Raw genomic sequence first — 16704 nt, 5'->3', positions numbered from 1 at the left:
TTTTTAGACATAATGCTATTGCACACTTAATAGACTACAGTATAGTGTAAACATAACTTTTATATGCACTGGGAAACCGAAAAATTCGTGTGACTTGCTTTATTGCGATATTGGCTTTATTGCGGTGTTATGGAACCGAACCCGCAATATCTCCGAGGTATGCCTGTATATCGCTATATAGCTAGATCTATAGAGATATATACATATATTTATCTAGATAGATCAATACACATAAATATACATATGTATAATGTGTGTATATATATGTCATATACATTACATATGTAATATATACATGTTTATACATTAAATACAATATAAATGCATATTCATATGCATGCGTGTGTGTGTGTGCATATATGTGTATATATATATGGGATGTATATCATATACCACACACGCCACATGGAAACACATGTCCAAACTGCAACAGGGTCTGTCAATCCTGGATTGGCCTCATCAGTCATCTTCGGACACACAAGTAAGACGTCTAATCATGCTCAACTGGGAGGGACTGCCAAAAAAGAAGATATACGGTATGTATGTATACACACACACACATATATACAAACATTTATTACATATATATGTTACATATAAAGAGAGATTTAAATCTTTATGTATCATATAAACTACATATCCATAATATATACAGGTGACCCTCGTCATTCGCAGGGGATACGTTCTCATATCCCCTGCAAATGGCGAAATCCGTGAATAAGACACTGTGTTTATGAACCCCATCTGCGTTCATGAACACAGTGCCCCCAGTGGCTGGGGGGCATGGCAGCAGGAGCCCAGCAGCAAGCACAGAGCTCCTGAGGAGCTCCTGGAAGTGTATTTAAAATATGAGTTTGGCATTCGCAAATATTTGAAACCACAAATGCCGAGCCCACGAATAAGAAGGGTTTCCTGTACCATATATTCTATGTGTGTATATCTGTGTGTGTGAGCCTGTATACACATATGCACACATATAGAATATATAGGTAAAGTTGTGGGACCTCATTTTTAGGAGTCTAGTTCAGGCACACATCCTCACATAATGCATACATGCATGCATGTTCACATGAGCATGCAGGCACACATTCACACAGTTAAGACATTAAAATATGAGTAGAGATGCTGGACACCATATTTCCTGATTTCCAAAGGGCAGCTGCCCAGCACTCTGAGAATCAAGCCCCTTGACAGTGTCTCTGATTGGGTACCCAGAGCCCCTGGGTGTTTTTTTAAAGTCTTAGACTTGATATGAGAATCTAGGCTATTGGTAGGGATCCTGTTGTTGCATTTACAGTCTCTCTGCTTTCAATTCAAGCAATAACAGCAGGTTGTTACCCTGATGTGACCCTTACCAGTCTCTGTTGGTTGATTCTTAACTTTTCTTCCCCATCATTCACCTTTCCTGCCCTTCTATAATCTCAGGTGCCTGATTTTGCATGCTGTAGGGCACAAGCAATTAGGCATATTCACAAAGGACACTACTAGCACATAATCATTTTGCAGAATTGAGGTTCAAGTACCCTCCACTGCTCCCCCTGCTCACAGCATCCCATCGCAGCTTTATCCTGATTCCCAACTCTTGCACTAAACCAGCACCCCACAGTACCACATCCAGACTTTGCAGCTAGAAATGGACAAATTAAGGGAAAACAATCCCACAATGATCAGTCACATTACAAAGGAACGTGTTCTACACCAGGAAAATGACCTCATGCTCGTTCCCAAATATTCCCTGTTTACTTTAAATGGTGACTTTAAGATAAAGGCAGCCCATCCAGGGAGCACTGCAGGGGTGGTTTTGGAAGTCCCATTAGTGCCTGTGAGGCATGTGATTGCCTGGAGCCCTTGCCAGGGTGAGCTCAAGGACTGAACTATTATTGAGCCCTGGAGAGGCAGTACAAGGCTACAGAGCAGATGGGGGTCAGAGGCCCAGTGCCTAAGAGGGGCCCAGCAAGATAGGGGTTAGGGGCCCAGTGCCAGAAGGGCATGGCCATCATGGACCAGGGGCCTAGCAGACAGAGGCCAGGGACCCTTAGTGAAGGTGATAGACTGAAGCTAGTTCCTCAAAGGCAGATCCAGCGTAGTGGGCCTAGGCAAACTGGCTTAGCGAGATTGAAAGGGGTGAAGGCTAGGGCAGCCGAGGCCCTGACACAGCAAACATCATTATTGTAACTCCTGCAGGGCTTGGGGTGTGGTGTAGGGGAGGAAAGGAGCCATGTAATTTCCCCCTAAGGCTACAGGTTCCCTAAGTGTGCCTAGTCAAGCTGGGAGTGATTTATTAGGATGGAGGACTGGAATGAGACCCTGGGGGTGGGGGGAACTTGTAGGATTGAGGCTTACTCTGAGGCCTGCTGGTAGCCTCCCTTAAACACTTCTAATAATAAGATCAAGGCATCGTGAGTGAGTGAAGTAGAGAGTGAGGCCTTAGAGTCTGAGCCAGAGTTTGAGTTGCAGCTTCATTGAGAGGTGCCATGGCCACCCCAGTGGTTGCAACGTGTCACAGTCCCCCTGATGTAGGGAGTGGTATAGCTCAGTGGCAGAAGATCAAGCAGTCTGTAGCCGAAATCTGGGTGCTGCCTGGATTGGTTTAGGAATGGCATTCAGACAGGGAGTTAGGCCATGTGGCCCTCAAGGTCCCCACCAGCTCCATGATTCTATGATCTGCCCCTAAACTGAATTAACTACTGAGCCAAAAACATGTTAATTCCTTCCCTGCAGCAATTCTTCTTTCAAGCATTTACAAATAAACCAGAAGTTCATACTCTTCACTCCTTGCTGCATTGAAAGGTAAAGACCACCAGGTGCTGTAGGTGGGCACTGTGCTTTGACTTGAGAGACCTAGCCTGTTGGTAACCTGGGTGAACCCCATTTACTTCTCCCTGCCTCTCTTTCCCCCTTCTTCCCTATGTTAAGGGTAAACATTTGGGGGCAAAGACTGTCTCACACTATCTCTTACAATGTGCTTAAATAGCACCTCACACCACAAGGGTTGCATAGACAAGGCCAGAGGTGCTTAACCCCTGCCCAGATTCAGCCCACAGAGCTTTGTCATCTGGGCAATGACAAGTCACCAAGAGCCTGCTCTAGAGCTTTCTCGGCTTCTCAGAGAATCTTAGAGACGGGCTGAAAAGGACCTTCAGAGGTCATCTAGTCCAACCCCTGCCTGAGGCAGGATCATCCCTATCCAAACCATCCTATACAAATCCATAATCTAACCTCTGAGTAAAACTAAAGTCAGCCCTGTCACAACAAGAGATATAACACTCTAACCTGCCACAGGTAAAGCAAGGGGACCACAACAGTCCAATGTCCCTACTTCTGTAAAAGGTTGTTAATATACACTCAAGAGATCCCAGATAGAGCCCATGCTGCCCACTACAGAGGAAGGCAAAAGCCCCCACAGTCTGTACCAGTCTGTCCATGGGGTAAAATTCCTTTCTGACTACAAATATGGTGATCAGTCTGACCCTGAGTGGTGGGTAAAGACCCTCTAACATAGGCATCAACTCCATGGGTGCTCTGGGGATCAAGCACCCACCAAAAAAAAATTAACAGGTGCTCAACACCCATGGAGCTGCTTGTAGATGGTTTCTTTGTTTTTTTAAATCACTTTATTGGAGGAAGCAGCACATGACTTCAACCTGGCTCTGCAGTACCTGTAAAGATCAGGTGCTTCAGAGGGGGGTTTTGGCACTTTTAGCTAAAGCTGATTCAACCAGCTATTAGATAAAAGTGCCAAAAAAGCCTCGCTAAAACATCCAATCTTTACAGATGCTGTAGAGCCAGCCAGAAGCAATGCGCTGCCTCTTCTGGACATGTGGAGAGCTTGCACCGAGTTAAAAGTAAAGTACCAGGTTTTGTTTGGGGGGTTTTCGGTGGGGGGCATTGTTTGTTTGTTTTTTACACCTGCAAGCACCTATCGACAAAATAAAAGTCCGTGCCTATGCCCACTGACCAGAAACCTTCACCTTTAAGTCCAAGCAGACGCACTGGCACACCCCAGTCAAAATCCCCAGACTTGGCTGCAGCTAACATGCAATGCCTCTGAGGAAGGCCTTCCCAAGTTTTCTCAGGGGCATTTCCAAGTTCCCTGCTCTTCTCTTTCATGTCACCTTTCTTCATGTCACAGAGGGGGGTTTTTCCATCCCATTTAGTGTCTTCAGCTCTCCCATGTCTCTGACACCTTCACTTACTTCCTCCCTTAACCTCTTCATGTTGTTTGGCCCAAGCCCTGCAGAAGAAGCAACAAGAGAGGACCTCTTTAGTTTCTTGATCCCTGGGCTCATCATGTCAGCTGTGGGGCACCTGAGGCTCCCCCACAGCGATTAACTGGTTGGAGCAATGTTAACAAGGGGAATTTCCAACATTCCTCAAAGGAAACTCCTGGCATTGTCCACTCCATGATACCAGTTATTTCCCTCTGAGCATGGCACAGAATCATAAAGAAGTGCTGGAAGGCACCTCCGGAGGTCATCTAAGCCAGCCCCCTGCCTGAGGCAGGATCATCCCTATTCAAACCCACTGTCTAACCCAGGGGCGCTCAACCACAGCAGCCAGCCCACGGGACTCCCCACAGGTGTGGAAATTTGGTGGCGGGGGAGCAGTGGCAAATAATACTACTAAATTCCCAAGTCCTGCGAAGTTGGGCCATGTTCCCTTCCCTCACAGGACCTGATCAGAGCTGGGCTGTTCCCCAAACCTCTCATGCCCTGCATGCCTGATTGGGCCCACCAGCCAGACTGGGCCCAGAGATGGACTGAACACTGTCCATCCAGCCCAAGGGGGAAAAAGTTTGAGCACCACTGCTTTAGGTCATTTGGTGTCAAACTCACCCTGTGCCCCAAGGTAGATCTGGACCGTGGGGCTCCTCATGGGATGGCTCTGGACTTGACGGCAGTGGGGTAAGCAGCAAAGGTGGCAGGGCCAGCAGCAGTGGAGATAGTGCAAGTGGTAGTGAGCAGCAATGGGGCCAGAGATGAAAGCCACAAACCAAGCAGTCACAGGGCTGCATCAGCTCAGCCTTCGCATGCCCCACTTCTGCCAACGGGCATGCCCAACAGCCCCAGATCCCACAGTCTTAGCCCCACCCCAAAATTTCCTGGCCTGCCAGGAACCTAGGGGCTGGAAGGAACAGCCCTGTAGGCCAGATGTGGCCTGCAAGCTATATATTTGATGCCCCTGCTTTAGTTGGGTGAGGCTTGTACTGAAAGTCACAAAGTTAAATCTTGCTCTGAACCCACACAGCACCAGTCATCTCCCCAGCATGCTGGGACCGCTGCTGTGGGAGACAGATTGCATACAACATTCAATGAGAAGAAAAAGACAGGTCCCAGCAGGGACTGGTCGTGGTGAAAGACACACCAAGGAGGTTACCACTGCTGCAACACAGGCAGTTAACGCAGCAATATTGAACTTTACATAAAAGGGGCTTAATGGAAAAAAAACAGTCCAGCCCAGCCCTGCTAACAGGGTAATGGAACGGCTAAGGCAATTCAATTTGCCATCATTAAATGTGATTTGAGCTAAGTGAACAGAATGCAAGAGATGCCTTTGGAGAGAGTTAAGCTGGGAGCAGCAGGGCTGGGGGCTGGGCACGTGGCCTCTCATGTTCCTGAATCCTTGGAGCTGGACCCACTAGCTTCAGGGAGCCCTGCTCACTTGGGGTCTGCACTACAGGAGCCACTGGCTCAGCCCATTGTACGTCAAGAGGAGGATTATGGATGACACAAGGTTACAAGCATAGGGGATAAGAAACAGCAACAGTGAAGGCAAATGGAAATGGTTTCCAAAGTCTCCATTGGACTAGGGGACTCTGGGTTCCCCCTGCCCCAGATTACAAACGGGAATCAGCAGAGACTCCATGGCTAGGTACAACAGTATTTTGACCTCCACTTGACAGAGGAGGATGCTGCAGCACAGAGGTGGAAAGACATGCCCAAGGTCACAGTGGATCAGTGGCAGGCAACCCAGCCTGCTTGACTCACATGCCTACTACTATCCAATAGACTGTGCTCTCAACTCACACCACCTTCCGTCCTCTTAGCATAACAAAGCCATCATGCCATATACACACACATTTGTCCAGCATTACCAGGCATGTCTGTTGGCCAGCTGGGCCCCTCGCCCCTAGGAAGACAGCAAGCATCACTGCTGTTTCTACAGCAAGAGAATAGTGCAGCTGTTCTGATTTGCAACCTTGACCTTGGTCCAGGAATTCCTGCTGTGGAGCACAATGCAAATGGGCCTCCTATAAGCAGGCAGGGAGACGCAGGGTCCTCCTCATGCTAAGGCAGTACTTAGTCATCCCTCCAGCTGCAGGCTTGTTGGCCACACAGTGTAGCAGTCCCTGCTGCTCAGTGAAGGTCACCTGCATTCCCCATTTGCTTGTAATGTGTGAAGATACACACTGGAGATGTGAGCCAGGGTAGGAAACCTCCCAGTGCCTCCATGTCCTTCCCTGGAAAGCTGGGATCACACTACTGCTTCTCTGGGAACCCAAGCAGTCCCACCATAAAAGACATTGAGAGACCGCAGTGACAGGGGCCTCTCTGCAGCTGGGCTGGAGGCAGCAGGATGGACTCACGGTCAAGACACTGAGCCAGGACTGGGGAAGGAGCTGGCTGCAGTCCTGGGCTCCAGTGGCTCAGCCTTGCTGTGTGACCTTGAGCAGGCTGGACAGGGCTGAATCAAGCAGTAGAGCTCCAGGCATCAGGCAATGGCTCTTGGCAAACCTGGCCCCAGGGGAGAAGAAGGCTTGAAAAATCTGTCCCTTAAGCACCCTGTGCCTCAGCTTCCCCATTGGGGCAACTCCGTCCCACCCACGCTCCATGAGCCTGCTCTATTTAAATGGTGCAACAATCCAGGCAGGTGCTGTCTCTCCCCATGTACCTGCATAACCTCCAGCACAATGGGGCCATGACTTCAGCGCTGCTGCAGTGGGAATGCCACCAGCCCCTGGGACACTGTTGTACTGGGGAGTGGATGGGCTGCCCTTTGGAAGATTTCCAGGGCCAAGGTCTCACCCCAGCTCCTCCAGAGCAGACAGATCTCATGGTGGGGCCACATCCCCAGCCACATGGACACATATGGGAGGATTACGTCCCGCCCTAGCTGCACATGGCTTGGTTTGGAGGCTGTCCATGCTGCTCCTACCCCTGGAAGGTCCCAACTCACCCAGGCTAAGGGAAATGCCCATAGCCAGGACCTGTTGGCAGCAGGCTTACTGCAAGGGGCAGGGAGATGGGAATGTCTGTAGCACTGCAGCGCCCTCTGGTGACACAAAGTTCCCACAGGGTGGGGGGAGCCAGAAGTCACTTGCTAGGGAGGGGCCAGGGATCTCATGCATCCCCCTATCTATCGCCATCGCTAACAGAAAGGGATAGAGCATGTTGGAGGGGCAGAACCAGAGGCCACTTGGGCAGGGGCAGGGTGGAACCAGCTGCTGTGGGCATCCTGGTGCATTTGCTCTTCAGGAGCGGCTCATAGAGGCCCCAAGTTAGGCCTGGAGGTAATAAGTCCCTAGAAGCTCCACCTGCCTCCAGCCCAAAGACTCCTTGCATTCCTACCTGCCCCAGAGCAAGACCAGCTGGCTGTGTGGAGCACTTGCCTCTCTCAAGGAATCTCTCCAGGGAACATTTCCGCACCCCTAACTCTTCTGACTAAGCCAGAGAAGACCTTTGCCCTGCTCCCCCAAAGTCACAGAGAGGGGGTGCTGGGCACAGGCCACCCCAGGTCTCAGCCTGACTCCTTCACGGTGTTGGACACTGTGGGGCTGATGTGATACAAGAGGGAGAGCGCTCCAGAGCCAGCTGTGGGCCCCTGGGCCCTCATGCTCCACTAGGGAAAGGCCTTGCCACTCCCTCAGGCCCCATGGCAGCTGGGTTGGATGTGGTCCGTCCCCCCCATCCCTCCCAACCTGGTGCCTGGGTTGTGCCAAGCCCTTCTCACACCTGTCCCTGAACAAAGGAGTAAAACTTGTTGCCCAGGTAGGGGCCTGTGGGGTGCTGGGGGTTCATCAGCACCCCCAACAGCTTTGAAGGGGCCTGCAGGGTGTAAGGTTGCAAGGAAGACTGATGCCAGTTGCTGATAGCCCTGCAGAGTGCTGCTGAACACTTCCCAAGCAGGCTGGGCCACATACCCCTCTGTCCGTGGGATCTAGCAGCCACAGCACAACCACATGCATCCAGGAGCTGAACCATGTTCTTGGCTCTGCCACTGATTTGCTGCAGAACTCAGGATAAGTCACTTCTCCATGCCTCAGTTTCCCCATGGTCCATACCGCAATGGTGCTGCCTGGGCAGCTAATGATGATGAAGGGCTGGCTAGAGAAATCCACATTGGAGACCACCAGCCTGGGCACAGCACAATCACCTTGTGAGGAGAAAGCCAGCTTTTGCCTTCACCTGACTCAAAAGGCAGGCCCTGTTTTATCCCTGTCCTCGGCTATGCAGGCAGACCCAGCACATAACTTGCCCAGAAATGTCAGCATGGGTGTCCTGGCTGCCTAGCCCATAACTTCATGTCCTTTGAGCCTAGCAGCCCCCTGCAAGGCTCCAGTCCTCCAGATGCTAACCTCTTCTCCCAGTGTCTTTCTTATGCCAAGGATCAGCTTGGCCCCATATCCCCAAGGTGTACTTGGCCCCACATCCCCAAGACAGAAGGACTGTCCAAACACATCGTAATTGTGTACCTGCCCAAGTCCCTGACCTCAGGCCATGGGCATAGATGACAATGTGCTGCATCCCTGATTTTAGAGCAACCAGCACATGGGTGATACCACCTTGGTCTGGTCATGAGCCTTGACCATGTGGGTCCCACCAGATCCCAGGCCCATGGATGAGTGGGTTACACTGTCCTCCCTACTCCTGTCTCCTCTTTCCAGTGTCTTCCCAGTGCTCTGTGAGCCTCCAGCATGGCTCAGCCCTCACGTCTTAGTCACTGGCAGCTGTGACTGTGAACAAGCACTCGCCAGGGAGGCTTGTCTGCCAGCAGGGAGGTGACCTGTCTTCATGCTCCCTGCTGCACTGCCCCTTTCTACTCACTCCATCTCTCCTTCCCCATTCTCATCCTCTGCCTCTTTCCCCCACTCTCCAATCCACTCCCAGAGGAGAACAAGGCTCCCTTCCATCCCATCCTCCCTCCCTGTCTCTGTTCTCCTAGGTCACCTCTCTCTTCCCCTTTCCCTTCTCCTCTTCCATCTCTCTTTCTTTCTCTCTTAATTTTTCACCATCCCTTCATTACTCTCTGACTTTTCATGCCTCTCCCTGGGTCCTGTTGGCCAGGCACTGCCCCTTGGCCCTGCACTCTCTCCTTTCTGTCCCCCTACCTATCACTGTCATGCTCCAGACACACACACACTGACACTGGAGTCGCAGTGGATGCAGCTCAGGAGCGAAGCAGGCAGAGTAAACATCCACCCCCCACACACCCCATCCCTGCCGCCCCCATCCCAGCTGGGGCGGGTGGAGCAGAAACAGTTAATTGCATTGAGCAGTGTAATGTGAACAGCAGTAGGTGACCTTCTAAATGCCCATCATGGTCTTCGCCAGGCTGATGAATGGGAAAGCAAAATGAGGGGGGTGTGGAGGGGGAGAAAAATTTCAGCCTCTGTTGCCATGGAGTCCCATCCAGGATTTGCTTGCATCACTGCCAGCCCCGTATCTCCAAATGGAACTAGCGCGCGAGAGACACCCAGAGCCAGACTGAGACCGCGGTCCTCCCTGCCAGCCTCTTCACTCCTTCCATCTCTCTGCCTCCAGCCTGCTGGGGCTCTCTCCATTGGTGCGGCTGTGTGTTTGTGTGTGTAAGGGAGGGAGTGGGGTGAGGGGAGGGGGGGAAGGTCTGCAGTGACTGAAAAGCCCTGGCATTAGACCCAGGCATGGCAGAGTGATTGGGGAGGGGTGGAGAGAGGGCAGTGCCAGCAGATGGACATATTTTGGAGCTAGTGACGTCTGCTTCGCTCCCAGCCAGGGAGGAAAAAACAGGAGCAAGTGGAAGAGAGAGAGAGAGAGAGAGAGAAAGAGAGAGAGTCCTGCCCAGTGCAGGAAATGCAGGGGACACTTTCTCAGGCATAGATGTGCTCTGGGGCTGCTTCCTTTCACAATGGACCAGCGCTCTTCATCTTCTCTTCTACCTCCACTCCTTGAGGATCCCAGGCTTCCCCGATGCACCTGAACTTCTCCTGGGCTCCATCCCCTGGAGAAGTGCCCAGATTCCTCCTGCTGCTGCTGCTGAGATGAACTCCTGTTGACTGCAGGGCTTTGGGGCATCAGCTCTCGTGATCCCCTTCTCCAGCCATGGGGTGCTGTCTGTGGCCTCTGCTCTGGTGTGCCCACATGGTGCTGGCATGGGGCACAGGGATCTTCCAGCACCAGAAGCTGCCTCCTGTCAAGACCAGGACGTCAAAGGCAAAGGAATGGGTTGCTCCGTCCTCAGCTTCCACATGGGTGCCCAACCCAGAGTCGGACAAGGCAGACCTCGAGGGCTTTAATGCAGCCCTGGCTTTCCTACACTCTGGGGACACGTTGAGGCTTTTCCATGCTAACTGCAGCCAAAGATTTGAAGTGTGGGACATGGGCAGAGCTACCAGCCCCCCTGAGGCCCTGCGGGCCTCCCTGCGTGGCGCTACCGATACCTTGGCCCATGCCACCAACTTTCTCAACATGATCTTCCAGACAAACGACATCCGGGAGTCTAGTGTCAAGGAAGATGTGGAGTGGTACCAAGCCCTGGTCCGCAGCGTCATTGAGGGGGATGCTCAAATCCATCGGGCAGTGCTGACTTTCGATGCCCACCCAATGTCCTCCAAGCCTCAACTGATGCTGCAGGCCACCAAGAAGAAGGATGAGATCCTGCTGCAGGACCTGTCGGGCTCCACGGAGGGTCTGAGGAACCTGAGCAGGGAGAATGAGTGGTTCAATGCCCTCAAGTCCCAGCAGGCCCTCTTCCTGCACAAGCGGGTCCTCAACAATGACCTCCAGAGCCTTGACACCCCCAAGTGGAACCGCGGTGACAGCTACATGATGGACACTAGCCATGTCAGGTGGTCTCCTCCCTTCTTGGAGTGTGAGGACGGCAAGTTCCTGCCCACCTGGATGGTCACCCTCTCCTCCTCCTTCTATGGGCTAAAGCCGGACCTGAGCCCTGAGTTCAAGTGAGTGGCACCAGGGAGGGGAGGAAGGTGGGAGGGGGCATGGTGGAGTCTGAGGATAGGGGCAGGGAGTGTTTGGGGAGGGGGGAGACACAGAGCTGGGGAGACTCCTCCCCCCACTCACAAATGCACACGTCCCCCCACCCAACACACACATTCCCTCTTCCACTCCAGTATGCAGGGCTCTCTCCCCATATTTTCTAGACTGCAGGATGAGGAGGATTATCCCCTGTACTGAAGTATAAATTCTGGGGGATCCCTTAGCTGTCATATGCCTGGGGTACAGAACCGGGTGTTCCCCATGTAACACATCTCTGCACTGCAGGTCCAGGGAGATTCCCTCCCTGCAACACATCCCAAGGGTGCAAAGCTGGGGAAAATCCCCTGGGGTATCCCCCATGTAACCAACCCTTCAGGGCACAGAGGCAGGGATCCTCCCCACTAACATCCCCTTAGACTGCAGAGCTGGGGGTGCTGCCCAAGCAGTGGGATGCAGCACTGCAAAGGTATGCATCTTCCTTGCTACTCTGGGCTGCGGCAGGGCTGGGATCCCCATTGCTCAGCCACAGAACTGCAGGGAATTTCCCCTCCCGGCCCCCACACGGCTGGTACAAGGATGTTCTCCAGCCCACACCCCTCCCCTGGGATGCCGAGCTCTGAGGATGCCCTGTCCTCTGCATCGCAGGACTGCAGGCATACTTTGGGACACACCTCCCTGATAAACCTTCCTAGGGTTCCCCCAGGGCTTTACTCCCCTGGGTCCTGCCAGCAGAGAGTGCTGGACACCTGCTGACACTTGCCACCAGGCCTCCTGGGATGGGTTAACCTCAACTGCTGAATCTTCCCCCTCTGCACACATCCCACCCCCGAATTGGCCACCCTCCCCAAAAGAGCTAGAACTGGGCCACCAGTGAACCTGGCTCTGGGTCTTGAGTGCAGACTGGGGGTGGGAACATGGATCTGGTGTCCTGAGACCTTGATGGTGCCTTCCATGGGGTGAGGTATGAGATAGGGGGGTCTTGTTTCATTCCAGCACACTTGCAACCCACCAGCACCTTCTTTTCCTGATATGGGAGTTTCTGCTCTCTGGGAAAACCAGTGCCCCTATTAGACTCATGCTCCCCAGTCTTACAGTCTGACCCATTTCTGGGCATGTCCCAGATTCTGTGTTGGCTGCTGCAGGCTTCCAGACAGGAGCTCTGGGACCCCATGCCAGCCTTGGTGTGGTCACAGACACTCCTAGCACTCCGCCCCAGGCTCCTCACGCATTTCCTTTTGCAGAGGATCACGTGTGGCAACAGGAGCTATTTTTAGCCCCAGAAAGGAGTAAAGGACCTATTTAAATGGGATGGGACACCAGACTTTCCTGTTCGAGCTCTCATCATTCCAGACTCGTTGGAGACCACGTCAGAGCCAGGAAAGGAGAGAAGGCAATGCCCGGCAGTCAGTTCTTATGCACTGTAAAGGGTTAATGGAGCCTGATGTGTGTTTCCAGATCATCATCTTTGTTCTAAGTCCAACCAGCATATACAATCCAGAAACAAAAGCCAGATCCACTGGGTTTCCCCAAAGAAACCTCTGTCTTCCCATGCCACAACCCAGAGCAAGGGATTGAGACAGCAAGTAGCCAACAGCAAGGGGCAGGAGGGAGTAAGCTGAGAGGAACATGGCTTTTCCATGGCCATCAGTGTTCCTACACGTGTCCTTTTCCTGCCTGTCCTCCTGCCATTATTTTTCTTCTGGGAATACCCAAGGATAGAGGATGGTCCCCACTGTGCTGGGGAGCTGTACCCTCATTTGATAGGAGTCAGACCCTTGGCTAATCTAAGTATTGGCACCCAAGGATGCATAAGGGGTCAAAGGCAGAAGCAGGAATGGAGCTCAGAGTGATGGACTTCCAGGCCAATGTTTTAGCCACTGGACTACACAGCATGGGTGGCAGCATTGGTTCCTTTCTAGAAAGGGCAATCTTTGGCCTGTAAGCCCTCTGAGATTTATACCAAGGTGTTTTTCCAGGGGCACAATGCAGAGGCAGGGACTTCCTCTGTGAGGGAAAGGTGGAGTTGCAGCTCTCAGCTCATAAGGAACAGTGTAGAATACTTGATGGGAAAATCCGTCCCTTCCAGATGCATTGACCTGGATAGGTCAAAATCAAAGCTCATCTCCTAGCATCTTTATCCAGAAATGGGGTGAACGAGCTCCAAACCAAAATGTCCTGACTCAGGCTGGGACCTGAATTCACAGCTTTAAGAGGCCATGTCTGAGCATCTCACCAAGCTCTGGGACACTGCAGATTTAGAGCCCAAACCCCTTTGGGTATAACAACTGGATTCTGACCCAGCCCATGATAGAGAGGAAAAGATAAGAGCTGCATCTGGAGCTTGGGTTTATGTTCACCTTTCCTTGGGGTACACAACCAGAGACCTGCCCTGGGGTCCTGTGAAAAGCAATATTAACCTGTACCTGAATAGAACAGCTCATGGCATCTCCCTGGGGCTGAGGTAGCTAATATCTCCTCATGGAGTCATGGACCTCTTCCTTCTCCATCCCTGAAGCCAAACGTTCTGCTTTTGTGTGTTTCTAGGCATCAATGTCCTGCCTCCCACTTCTTCTGTTGGCAGCTGCTTTGCGGTTCACATAAAAGAGACAAGTGGTAGTCGTTTACACAGTGTCCTCTCTGCACTGATGGCATGCCCTGGCTTTGAATGCATGGAGGTGGCAAAGTCCAATCTGGGTATATGCCCTTCTCCTTGCTTCTGGTGGCCAACCTATGGCACAAGTGCCACAAGGGACATGGGCAGCCTGTATGTGTGATGCAGGCTAGTGGGAGAGGGCAGGCAGCACTGTGGCAGATCATGCAGGGGTCAGAAGGCAGAGTAGCAGATTGAGGTGGGGGGAAAGGAATTGGAGTGGCACTCAGGGGGCACGCAGGGCTTAATTTGTGACACATCTGCCAAAATGTTTCATTCCCACTGACCTGGGGCATCATGTCAGTTTATGCTTTCTATAAGGAATACCCTGCTATTAAGGTGTTGCTACACTTGTATAAATCAGTTGTCCTCTTCTTGTAAATGACTGTACACATCCACTTATGCACACCCTCAGAGACACATTAACACACATGCCCACACACACACATTCGTATATGCACCAAGTCACACATACATCACACAGAGTTTCATGCACTCATTCCAAGACCCGCATACAATTCCACAGAGCATCACATATACATTGGTTCATGCACACAGTCAGGCACATATGGCTTCTCACATTCTCTCTGTCACGCACACATGATTGCCCTCCCAAACAAATATTCTCAGTGCTATGAAATACATCACTCTACACGGCTGGAAATGCACAACCAGTCATTCTACCAGCAGATGCTTCTCACTGGGGAAACATGAACTGTTGACGTAAGCTTCATTGAAAAAAGTGAAAGGAAAATGGCTTCCCTATTGGACTTGAATATTTCTCAGAACCCCTAAAACAGCTAAAAAGTTACATAGTCATCCACCTACCAGCATTATCTGTTCCTCTTTTTCTACCTTTGTTGTCATATATTCCCCACTATCTATCCATCTATCTGTCTGTGATCATGCATGCCTATGTTGCTATATAGATGGCTCCCAGGCTCCATTCAGCACTGAGAGGAGACCTGATGCAGGTCAGGAGGAAGGAGTCAGCAGCAGCTACAGGTGTTTCAGGGAATGTGGTTTCACACTCCAGAACTCCTCCTGGAGGTAGAGGGTTTTCAGAGGCTGCCCTGAGCTGGCAGTGCAGCCATCTCCTCAAAACAGTCATCACAGAAAGATCCCCACCCTCACCTGGGACCTCCTTGATCACTTAACCTGCATTCCAGACTCCTCCTCCTGCAGTGCTGCAGTCTAAACCCTTTCCCTTACCTGATCCCCTGCTCAGCTTTCTGTTCCCTCCCCTGTGCCCCCTGACCAAGCTGCTGCTCTGCTTTGTGCTCCCTGCCCTTTGCTGGTTTGCATAGAGTCTTTCAGAGATGTCCAACTCACTCCACCTCCCCAGGCTGGATCAGGACCACAGGGCTCCTTGCAGGCTGGATTCAGGTGTGCCCTTGGCAGAGGGAGTGGTGGTGGTGAGGCAAATACAGTTGTGTCAGCACAGCTGTTGCCTGCCCCCCTTCCACCAAAGGCTGTCCTCCAATGGAGCCCCATAGCCCCAAATTCTGCAGTAGACCAAACCCCTGCTTACCCCAGCCCCAAATTCTCAGACCCACCAGGAGCCCCACTGGAGGAGGAAACCATTTGTGTGTTTGACACCTGTTATATAAAGATGGTTGCTGGTCTCTCAGGAACCTCAAAGGAAAGATGCAGTGGTTACTTCTGATACCTCTCTTAGATAAATGAGTATTTGCTGATTTGGTTATAATGAATATTGATAACTTGGAGCAGTAGCACAGTAAGGGGTAAGCAAGTGGGGCACAAACCCCTGATGCCTAAGGGGGTGGAACTGGAATGGAGCCTCTCTCCTGTTGGCCCACCCACACACCCTACACCTTCACTGCAACAGCTCCACATCTGGCAGGGGGAGGATGAAACAGCAGTGGTGATGTCTGGTGCAGGAGCAGCAACCGAAGATTTGCTGCTATGGGGGAAAATGTCAGTTCTTTTTGCTGCTGAAAATTAGTGTTTAAACGGTCACTTGACACCTGTGTTGGTGGGGAAAAAAAAGGAAGAGATATTTTGCCCCAAAACAGCCCACCTCTAGTTATACCTCTGACTTTGGTGAGGAGGGAATGAGAGGGGTTAAAGACATATCCCTGTTTGATGTTCCTGTATCTGGGATCTCACCATAAATGATCTTACCTTATTGTTTTGCATATGAAGAAGCCATTTAGCTGATATGGGAAGACCTGGGATCACCACTGTGGTTAGCTATGCAGAGGTTCCAAGACACCTTCTTCCCTGGAGATTAAGGAAGCAATCACTTTTTTCCAGTTTCTTGGCATAGTGGCAGCCCTAAGAGGCTGCCAGAGCAACACCATATCCTGAGAGTTGATTATTTTAACCTTGGGCAGTAGAGAAGCACTATCTCCACTACTCAGGGGAGAAGGTTGAGACTTGGGTGGATTTTGGTTACAGGCCCAGTGACCTGATCAAGATCACAGAGGGTCTGTGACTGAGCCAGAACTTGAACTCAGGGCTCCTAAGTCTTAAGCCAGGGATCACCCTTTAAATCAGGGTCCTCATCCAACTTAGCAATGCTCTCTTTAAATAAATGAGGTACCAGGGGGTCTGCTCCTTCATGGGGACTGGTTAGCACTGGTATTCAAAGCATCTAACCCTAAATGCATTACTGAGTCTTTCCACAGCATTTCCATTTACAGTCAGATCAGTGAGAACAACTTGGTACGTTTTCCTGCTTAAAGACCTACTGGAGTCCCTCCGAGCAGAGATTTTATGCCCTAGAAAGAGAGAAGAGTCAGAGACTCCAGAAAGTACACTGGGGACATTACTATTGCCACTATATTTTCTGTGACAGGTCTTCATGACCATGATGATAGGAAGCAACCAAAGCCCTCA

At 51.4% G+C, this 16704-nt stretch overlaps 1 protein-coding gene across 1 annotated transcript in view; it reads left to right on the top strand.

The window, feature by feature from the left end:
* Nucleotides 1–9955: 9955 nt before the first annotated feature.
* GPR179 (G protein-coupled receptor 179) overlaps nucleotides 9956–16704 on the top strand; it is a 44707-nt gene continuing 37958 nt past the window's right edge. The window contains exon 1 of the mRNA XM_019550245.1: nucleotides 9956–11155. Within this exon, the coding sequence (XP_019405790.1) occupies nucleotides 10299–11155 (857 nt within the window). The 5' untranslated portion in view covers nucleotides 9956–10298. The remainder of the gene's footprint in view (nucleotides 11156–16704) is intronic.

This window comes from Crocodylus porosus, unplaced genomic scaffold (genome assembly GCF_001723895.1).
Source record: "Crocodylus porosus isolate Cpor-Errol unplaced genomic scaffold, CroPor_comp1, whole genome shotgun sequence".
NCBI lineage: Eukaryota > Metazoa > Chordata > Crocodylia > Crocodylidae > Crocodylus > Crocodylus porosus.
This window is presented reverse-complemented; position numbering and strand designations above follow the sequence as displayed.